Genomic DNA, 10,701 nt, shown 5'->3' with positions numbered 1-10,701 from the left:
ATTGCTGTGTCAGAAACTATATTGACTGTATTGTTTATTAGCAAATTAAGCCAAATTTAGATACAACCTAGTCGGAAGTACACGGCAAAATTAATGAAAGTGCATATTAGATTCTACCATATGTATATTTTGTGAGTACAACAAGCGTATTCTTATGTTCCTGAGTCAACCAAAGACCGGTGTTATTTTCCTTCCCTATAACCACCGTGCAATATTGTCTGGTAACCGAAACAATTAGCAACTGCTTGGAAAGAAGATTGATATGCATGAATGGACAAAAACATCGTAACTTCTTTACAGTTCGTTGAAGTTGGATATAGTCTTTTTTGCGCTATTTATCATAGAAATGATGAGGGAGATTTGTTCTCTCACGCCATTCCACCTGTCGACCCCGTCGACATCGATTTCGAACAACAACTGGTTAACGCCAGGAAAAAGATTTTTTTGATATAAACTTCTCCTCGCCGGTGCGTATAATATATGTCTAAAAATATCAAGTGATGGTTGTTTTGTTAAATTTTCTCACAAACATTTAAAAAGTAGATAAATTACTTTTCATCCAAAATTATCAACAATCTTTTTAGCTGGGTCAATTAGGTGTATAAAACAAGAACTCGTGTTCTTACGCAGAAACACAAAACGTTCTGATAACAACAGAATCTTATTTTACTGAACCCTCTTACCAGAGCAGGACGGAAGATGTCACAGGACAAAACAGACTAAAAACACAACCTAAACGTTTTAAAAATTAAGTTGGAATTAGAACCCCGTGTTTCATTCCATTCCGTATGATTACACCTTTATTTGAGAAATGCAAGGGAAAAAAGAGAAGTCTTCCATGTAAACATTGCACAAAAAATGCAAGATATTTTATGCAGCTTTGCGTGGGGCTATTTTAACACGAATACTTCAGCCCCCCAATATTGCTTCTTGTGTCAACAATAATTACTTCTCGACCTACTTTATTTCACGGTTGCCCAGCACTCCCTCTGGAACAACAAAAGACCTTTCAAAATACATCATTTGATCATTCATTCTTCTTACCATATGACAACTAAACATAATAAATGAATTCGATAAAAACACGCTTACAATAGGCGTCGACATCACAACAATTCTCCAACCCCTTTTATTTGTACATCATATTAGAATAAAAGATTTTTGTGAATAAAAAATGAAGAACGAGTGAGAGTATTTTATAGTGATTCTGTGTCGAATAACAACTTTTAAAATATTAAAGATTGTAAGATTCTTAGACTAATTTTCCTCAGGAATAATCATTACAAGAAATACTTAATAGGTAATACAATTCTTAGGTACAACGTTTCAAGTTACCCGAGTTAAGACTCGCCGTGAGAAACATATATTGCATACAACGTCTACATCTATCCAATCTGCACAGAAAGCACCCCTTTGGAATCTGTTTTTGCGAAGAAAAATGCACTACGCCCTCCCCCATCTATTGAAAGTGGTTTTGCAGAGATAAAAATGTGTCAATAAGGTCGGATATAATTAGAATAAAAGAAATAACATACTCATTTTTATTGACACTTTTAAGTTGTTTATGAAACGTTTCAGTGGCTTGTAATAACTGGTATGTAGCAGTTTTCATAGCAGCTAGTGGGAAGTAAAAAAATACAAAAACAATTAAATAAAAAAAACAAACAAAAAACCATGGACCGTTGAGCACAACTCTCGCAGTTGAAAATTTTTGTTCACAAACATTTGTCATTATTTTTAAAAAAAAAATTATAGGGTTATTAGTAAAAAATGCATGGAGTAGGGTAGATAATTTAACGGGTTTTTTTCCTAATTTCTTAGACAGCCTTTTAAACTAGAATTGTCTTGATCTATCTAGCCTTTTTGCCCCTTTTATATATTTTAAAAATATATGATGCATATCATATAACGGATTTTTCTTTATTCATTTGGATAGACTACTCTCCCTCAAGCAATTGTAGAAGGGTCAAATAGGTAGAGTGGGACATTGTTGAAATTGGCTCATAACAGTTGGGAGGGAAATAGAAATTTGATATACACTGTTAGGTTGTACTGTTGGGTTGTACTGTTGGGTTCGGTCGGGTGCAGGGTGACCACTAATAAAATGAGAGCAAAAGTAAGGATATTAAGGAGAATTAAGGAGACAAATTGACATTTTTTTAAGGATATTTTGCTGCGAACGAGAATAAAAAATAAGAAATAAGGATAATTAAGGAGAAAATTAATTAAACTATCTTTAATGTTACATACTATGTTCTATGATAAGAAAATTATACATATTATACAAATATACATATAAATTATGCCCTGAAAGATAGAAAATATAGGATTTTAGGTAACAGAGAAATATGTCTTATTTCACTGGTGATGAACAATCCATGAACACATTTCTAAAAAAGTTACGATCAGAAAAATTAAGAAATAAGGAGAAAATAAGGAGAATAGCTAAAATTACAAGTATATTAAGTACTTTGAAGGAGATTTTCTTTTTCTACGGTTATCTAAGGAATTTAAGGAGGAGCGGTCACCCTGGGGTGGCCTGTTTTCCTGTTAAGAAATAAAGAATACTAAAGAACCTGTTTTTTAAACGAGAGTGTTATGTGAACATGCAGTTCTGCTGCACTGTTTCAAAACAATTTTAAATTGTGTTTATTGTTTTGTTTTGTTTCAATTTTCTGGCAAAAATAAAAATTGAAAGGACGCCCACACGAACAAAATATTAAAGTAATAGTAGGCACATACCAAACGAGATATTTTGCGGCTCCAGCATCTGTTGAAAACTGATATAAAAATCATCCACATCCTGCAGCACTTTAGCGGCGTATCTCGTCAAATTAAACGGCAACACGAGGTCATCTGCAACTTCCAGCCCGTACACCAACATAACCTTGGTTACCAAAGCATGGTAACGGAAGTCCGGGTCGATGAAGGTTTTGAAGTAATGAAAGTTGTCGTAGATGGTATGATACGCTGGATAATTTGACAATGTTTTATGAAAATTCTAAACAGGTATATTGGTACTTTTTATAACTGCATCAAATAGTGAGTACGTTCATCCACGAAACATAGTACAGCACACTTCTCAGCAACCATTTTAGAAGACAGACAGAGAGACAGACAGACAGACAGACAGACAGACAAGTTATTTAATAAGTTATTTAATATATAGTTCAAATGTAAAATGCTTTAGTCAGTGGATAACCAATGAGGTCAGACACATCCACTTACCTCGTTATACATATATCGCAAATCGATGGAAGGAACGCCCAAAAATGAATAAAACGCTGCAAAATCGCTTCCGCTTCCTAATGGCTGATACCTACATCATATAAAATATGTGTTACAGAAAAATCAGAGCAGTACATGCGGCACAAATTAAAAACTTAATATAACTAAGGGAAGAGTTTGCTGAAGATCAATTTGATGTTAACTTCGACTCTAAGTATACAAGCAAATCAGGACTGGAAATCTTCTGTCTCGATTAAAAAAACAGTTTAAGCAGCCTCCTTGCATTTTTTTCATTCGGTCCGACTTTATTTATAGCATTGTCCATTTAAACAATTTTATTAAAAGACAGAAACTTTTCTTGCGTGTTTCTGTTATAATCAGCATTTTTGTGTCAGAATATTACTTATAGCATTAAAAATGAAGTGAAGCCACAATAATTCTGGAAATTCGTCAAAAAATGATAAAAAAATAGAACCTTTTTTTTTAAAAAAGCTATTTCCCACCAAAAAGACGTTTTTTCAAATCAGTTGAATTTCTTTGGGGACATCAAGGAAGCTAATTACCAATTACATTTAAATTGATTATGAACAGAAATATTAAAAACCAATTCCCATAAAAACGTAAGCTCTTACACTTTGTACCAAAGAAAGTTCATTAAAAATCAAACAACGGAATATTTGCTTGAATGCTTTATATATCGCATTGGAAAGATCTGTAGCCTTTTAAATATACAGAAAAATAAGAACGGTTCTGACATTAAAGATGCTTTTCGGGTTAGACTTACGTTGGTTCATCAGCGTTTTTCGGATTCGGCATCTTCTGTCTCCAGTTTTCATACAGACTACTGGACTTTTCTAATTCTTTCTTTTGATGATGATCTGGGTCCAACATCTACAAAAAAATCAACACATAAATTTATTTGCAAAACTGGAATCTATTGTTGGCTTTTTAGTGATGTTAAGATTAACTAAGGTTGTCGAGAACAAGGAATATGACGATAGGTGTTGTTTAGAAAAATGTCCAGGGTGGCATTTTTTAAGAGTTTTATATGACTTTTTCCATGAGAAATTTTGATCGATCAAAACGGAAATTTCCATGAGAAAAAATAAAAAATAAATTCTCACAATCTGAAGATTGAAAAAACAGAACCTAAACAAAAATTCTGAAAAATTATTTCCTAGGATTTTTCTCATTTTTGCAAATATCAGGACTTTTCCCCAGGAATATTTTTCATTTCCTGTAGTTTCCAGGCGTGGTAACCACCCTGTAAACAACACGAACATGTTTTTCATGTCATATCATCCCTTCGCACCGTACTCCCTCTTAACAAATACTGCTTTTAATTATAGTTTCAACATGTGTGTTAAAGTGACCATTCAAAATTATTTTCCAGAAAAATAAAAATTCTAATCACAGACAGAGGGTGAGACAAGCAAGTTGAGAAAAACACAATAGTTTAAGAATTCAGAAGTCAAACCACATAGCAATGGCTACATCTTTTTGAGTATATTTTAGGCATTCAAGGACATTCAGAAAATACAATAACATTCAAGGGAAAATTAAACTATCAGGACTTTCGCTATTAATGTTTCATACCTTCTTAGTGATGGAAAAGAGTTTGTCCATAAGTAGCGATGTTGATTTCGCTCGAAGAGAATAGTTGCCTGGAAGTTAAAAAAGAAAACTGAACCTCTTTGAAGATGACATCGTTAATATATTTATGTTTATAGCTATCACTGCTTTAAACCAAATCCCCCCCCCCCAAAAAAAAAAAAAAACGAACTATTTTTTCTATCTTAAAGAAAAAATTTCTTGTGTGTTTTCAATTTTGTGAAAACTTTATCCAAATAAAAAAGGATGTAAAAATATACTGCTGTGTGGTTTTTGTTTTAGGTATAGTTTGAACCTTTAGCAGTTTTAAAATGTGATTCTGAAATAAATTAAAGGATGACCATGAAAAAATAACATCAAAATCTTGCGGTTTGCAAAAGCTAATATTTTTTGAGATTTCGCTAAATTGAGGAAATTGTGCGAAAATTACTACCACACTAGATATTTGACTACAAGTTTATAATATCATCGCCAAAAAAAGCCTTTTATCAACAGGCAAGAAAAAGGGGGAAGGGGGGGGGGGGTAAAAACATGTTTTCCGAATCTTAAACTCGTTAACTATGGGTAGGGAGAGCACACACAGAATAAGTGCTTATATTAGGTGTTTCACGGTATATGCATGCCTCATTCTTCACAAGAAATACAAACGCAAATCTAAAATCTGAAATAGCGTCATAGCAAAAGCTGATGATCAAAAGTGTGGTATTTCATGCATTAAAGGCGGGCGTTCCACTTGGAACTGAGGAAGTCTGTAGGGCTGTACAAGATACGAATTATGTTTCCCTACCTGACACACCAATATCAACGTTAATATACACCACTGCTCTGGTAGATAATATTGCATGATATTCCTTTAAACAACAACAAATAACGATTACTTCCACTTCAAAACTCGGGTATGCTACCCATATTATACTGCAGTAGCTAGAGGGTAGGGCAGTGAAAATTGTTGTTTGAACCATATAGTTTTCGAAAAAGGTTGTTTGACATTCCATATTTTTTTTTTAAATGTGTTTTTTAAAAAACAGAATATAGGTACATTGATTTGATTTAGTGAATAACAGATAGTCCGCACATACTCAAAACGGACTACATATGATTTGAAACGATGAAATATAATTATAAACAAATTCTTAAGGATTTTGGCCAGATCAAATCCCCGCACACAAGCTAGTTCACCATATGTTTAACACAAATTTCCACATACTTGAACCCATTCAACAGAGCCCATCAAACCGTACTCCTCTGCGTCCCAGCTAACTATCATAATGGTTCTTCTTGGACGCCAGCCTAAAAAAAAAATATTTACATCTATATTATAATACCCGTATACGTCTGTCCGTTTGTCACGCAAAATGGTAGCTTAGCTGCGCAAGTAGCGAGACGCACGGAGTACGGTATAAAAAGGAAGGGCGAACCAGTGGAATTTTTCACGGGCTAACGACTAGTATCAATAAAAAACTATGAGGCAGATGAAGAGCGCTAAAGCAAAATTCAGTAAAAGCATTAAGGTTTAAAAACTGAAATATGTTATGGAATATATAATATGTAAGATCTAAAGATATTTAGGGTGTCATTCAACACTCAGATCCTTCAACTACTTTTATACTATGCTATTTCCAACAAAAATCTAAATTATGTTTAGGTTTAAAATACCGTAAGACTGCAAGGGGAATAAAAGTCGGAATAAATGTATATATACCAATCTCCAACATTTGTCCAAGCGCTCTAGCTATACCCATTAAACAGGTGGTACCACTTGATGGATCACCACCTCCAAATACCCAAGCATCTCTGTGGTTACCAATTATAACGATACGATCTAACACAAAACAAGTTGTAATTACACACAATCTTAACATGAGAAGAAATATTGTTGGAACACATTTTCAAGAATATCGGAGGATGTTGCATTTCTCAATCAATCAATAAAAATTCAAAATTAATATTTTGATGACGTAAGAATGGCATTAGCAGAACACTAAGAGCAGTTTTAACAAGCTGATTTTTGTTAAACAGGATGTTAAAAAATCTCTGAATTGTTCCAAGTTTTTCGTTTTTTCAGTGTGCCGGATTAGTAAGTAAAATGATAGAAACTTTTAATTACACAATGCAGAGTTAAAACACTAATCGCGCTATTGCAGCATCAGCAAGCCTAAAATGTCTAAAGTTCTTCCTGGTCTCTATTTATTTATTTCCCGGGATTGCCTACCTTTTTTTTAAAATATGCAACAAATAACGTTTTTCAAGTTTTTTTCTTGCAAGAATCCAAAAATATCAGCCAGCACAATCAGACTCCTACCTGGTTCTGTTGCACCAACAATCGTGCCAACAACATTATTTATAGTTCTTACTTCTTTAGGTGTATCGACTTTCATTCGCAATGACCTAACAATACAAAACCAAGAATAAGTACGCATAACTCAATCTACTTTTACAGCATGTCTTTGTGCTCGCTTAAATTCGCATAGCACAAATTCTTTATTACATAAGAAAAGTTAATTATTAAATGTAACTAAATGTTTTCTACTTCATCAGGATTTATGACTTCAAAGGTTTGTTTTAGGTTTTGTATCTTTAAAGATGTTGAAGTGCACAAAAAGACAAAACTTATACTTGAAAGAAGGAATATAAAACGATAACTCAATATCCAAGTTTTATGAGTATGCCATTACAAATTTCTAACACAAGTGCAATGACAAAATAGGTCGGCAAAACGAACAAAATACACTTAAACTTAACTTTGAACAAACAGATGACAGAATCGGTAGAAACGAACAGAAATGTTTTGGTGTTAGCACTGAAAATTATTCAGATACTTGTAAGGTGTGGGTTTTTTCTTGCACGTTATCACAACTTATGTACACGGTCGATGTACAGCTGATAGACTGTACATACTTTTTCTTACAAGTAGGCCTTATTTTCATACTGACCTCTTAGTCTTTGAAGTGACACGGTATGTAAAATTTAAACCACCCTGCCAATAAGGATCTGGCACTTCTAAGCCATCCATTATGCTGTGATAAATGAGAAAGAACAAATTAAAATGTTGAATATGTAGAGAAAAGGTAGCAGCTTTGTGAAGCATTAAAACATCGCCTACTTTTCATTTTTTATGTTCTATCATAAAAAATATAACTGGCATAGAGCAAGGTTATGTTAAACAGTAAATAGTAAGTCCATAATTTGTTATAAAAAGAAATATATGCTTTTTTAATAAATGGGCCACGAAATGCAAAATAAGAATACGGAAGAACTCTTCCATTGTTAAAAGAAAAATTGAATAGGATTACAAAAATCTAGCAGTTTGTATTTGTAAACTTTTCATATACACAAGTGTTCAGGAACAGAGAACTTAATTGCTTATATTTGTATTGAATAGAACCATGTGTTTAATGTTTGTTGCATTTAAACGTTATAAAAGAGATTTTTAGTGTTTGGGCATCATTACTTCTACAATTAATATAATTTATAACAGCAGTATTTTGGATACATTACGAAAAAGATAAATGCAGCCAACACCAGACTGCTAAAAAGTTCAACTTTGGCGATGCTTTAAAGCCATCTAAGTCAACTACATAATCTGCTATTTACTCTTTTAATATGCTTACATTACAAGACAATACAAACATTTGCATTGTTAAGATTTTAAACTTAAATACCCCGAAATTCTATACAACATAACATTGACAAATGTGCCTAATGTAAAAACAGCACATTTGTGGAGACCATCTTTAAAATTTTCTCTTTTTCATTGCACTATTTTTTGTTGATGTGTTGATAAATTTCATATATCAAAATCACTTAAGATTTCCTGTATTTTTGACTGAAGTATTGACATATTTTAAGATTGAAAGAGAATGTCCCCTCTTATTGTAATTTATAAAGATAATTAAGTTAGATATTTTACTACTGCCTGTTTTCTTATTGCAGTGAGAAGGTATGAGAACTTATATTTAATGATTATTCGAATACACTTTTGTTGTGTATAAAAATCTGACAAAAAACATTACCTGACAGATGGTATGTGGAAAAGGGTGAAGACGTAAAACAAATAGAAACCATAAAAGCTCAGCCTCTGCAATAGCATTTAAAATATTAGCTTGTCATACCTTAACAGTGAGTAAGCATCGATGTAACTGATTGGCGTTACAGGAATTTTGGGAAGATAGTCAATCTCGTTTTCCTTTCTGCGATACATGCCATCTAAAACATCACTTTACTATTGTAGTGACCTATATGGTTTAACATTTATATAGCCTGCCCTATGTTTTTGCACACATTAGCATGCCTTAATTGCAGGTAATACGAATTTAATATAACTTAACAATAAGTGGCTAGGGGGGATCTTAAGAAAGTACTGATGCGTACAATATGACTACTCTAATTTTGACAATCTAAAAAAGATTCCAAAACATTTTGTTATTTCTCAGAACAAAGCAACAAAGTAAGGGAATTTTCATAAAAAATGGGTTTTAACTGTAATTTTTTCAGAGATTCCTCTTTATTCGACATGCTGCAAACAAAGCTAACAAAAGAAATTACATCAACCTTACCGATGGAAGGGTAAAGAGGTGTCAATGGATCACCTTTCACATTTACAATGTTTCCTCTAGGAATTGCACTAGCTGGCAAATCCCAAGAATGAGGGTACCCTGTCACATTTGTTTCACCAAAGTCTTCAGGATCACCATACAACAATACTCCTAATGCACCATAGTATTGAGCCAGTCTTGCCTGTTAAGAAAATAAGACATCCTAGTAATCTTCCTTACTTTATGTGCTTTTCCCTTAATATTTATACTTCCTTACAAACTTATTTTATAGTAAAACGTTATAAAACTAAAAATAATTCAAGATGTGATACAACAAATGTCACATTCACAAATTTAACATTTCTTTAATAAAATGATCACAAAGGATGTATTGCAATTTGTATATTAGAGCATCATTGTAGAAATTAACGCCATTCAAGAGCCAAAGCGTTTCCAGCCGAGATAATATAAAATATCCTGGGCACAAAGTTGGTATGATGTTATAAACACAACTAAAGCACACTAAACCTCAGCGTTTCTTCTAAGTAGGTCGCATTAACACTTTTAACTCCATGTTCGTGGTATTCCTTATCTTCGTATTCCACATCCCCAGGTGTGCGATCTCGGGATTCAAAGTTACGTTTTTCAACAGTCTCTCGTCTATCTACATGTAAATTTTTACTAAACTCTATTTTCACTGATTGCGGAAGCTTGTTGTACTTGTACCCAATAAAGAACGATGCAATAACTGAAATGGTAAGGATGCTAAAATACGTGACTCTCTCCCGATTAAACAACTTTAGTATCATATTTGCAGTGGAGCTTTGATTTGATTGCTCCAAGTGTGCAGATCGAAAAGCTAACGCACGTTCAGCACATATTTGCAATAGCATATCTATTAGTTACGCTTGAATGAATTATGCATAACCTGCGCGAAACTGCAAATGCCATAGGGGAAGGCTTCAGCAGCAGTTTCGGACATTTCTTATACTAATTTCTTTTTTAAATATTGCTTTAAACTTCTAAAGTTTGAATACTTTTTTAAAAAACATATTCTAGGACCCACTTTTCAGTATGTTCCGTTGTGTACGTTTCATTTGTCTAAAAACAATCTCTGATAAAAAAATGAAAGTAACTTTGGTTCTTCGGTTTTGCTTCAGTATATTTTTATGGTGGATGGAGAATTAGTGGAAGTGACAAACTTGTCTTCAGTAGATGTAAAAAGGCATCGCAACCTGGAAACAAGTCTGGGGAGGCAGATGAAATTTAAAAGTTTGTTTTGTTTCATTACAATAAATACCAGAAGAACTAAACGCAACTTGTGAAG

General features: G+C 33.1%; 1 protein-coding gene across 1 annotated transcript; it reads right to left on the bottom strand.

Moving 5' to 3' along the window:
- Positions 1-10,267, bottom strand: LOC130612962 (putative N-acetylated-alpha-linked acidic dipeptidase). Its single transcript, XM_057434292.1, has 15 exons — positions 9,896-10,267; positions 9,396-9,576; positions 8,952-9,045; positions 7,773-7,856; positions 7,142-7,227; positions 6,542-6,661; positions 6,047-6,129; positions 5,627-5,690; positions 4,825-4,892; positions 4,013-4,119; positions 3,229-3,319; positions 2,743-3,001; positions 1,536-1,617; positions 962-1,054; positions 1-484 (listed from the first exon to the last, which is right to left on the bottom strand). The coding sequence occupies exons 1-15, from the start codon at positions 10,265-10,267 to the stop codon at positions 295-297; spliced, it is 1,974 nt and encodes a 657-aa protein (XP_057290275.1). The 3' UTR covers positions 1-294.
- Between the last annotated feature and the right edge of the window lie 434 nt (positions 10,268-10,701).

This window comes from Hydractinia symbiolongicarpus, chromosome 10 (genome assembly GCF_029227915.1).
Source record: "Hydractinia symbiolongicarpus strain clone_291-10 chromosome 10, HSymV2.1, whole genome shotgun sequence".
NCBI classification, from domain to species: Eukaryota; Metazoa; Cnidaria; class Hydrozoa; order Anthoathecata; family Hydractiniidae; genus Hydractinia; species Hydractinia symbiolongicarpus.
Note: the sequence above shows the minus strand (reverse complement) of the source record. Positions and strands in the feature narration are given on the sequence as shown.

What these genes read in the sequence shown, in the direction of transcription:
- LOC130612962 (XM_057434292.1), bottom strand. Translation starts at nt 10,267, where the DNA reads ATGCTATTGCAAATATGTGCTGAACGTGCGTTAGCTTTTCGATCTGCA. An exon ending in AAGAAACGCTGAGGTTTAGT is followed by an intron (nt 9,577 to 9,895) that starts GTGCTTTAGTTG and finishes TTTTCTTAACAG; the next exon opens with GCAAGACTGGCTCAATACTA. An exon ending in AAAAGTGTCAATAAAAATGA is followed by an intron (nt 1,055 to 1,535) that starts GTATGTTATTTC and finishes TATTATGTTTAG; the next exon opens with TTGTCATATGGTAAGAAGAA.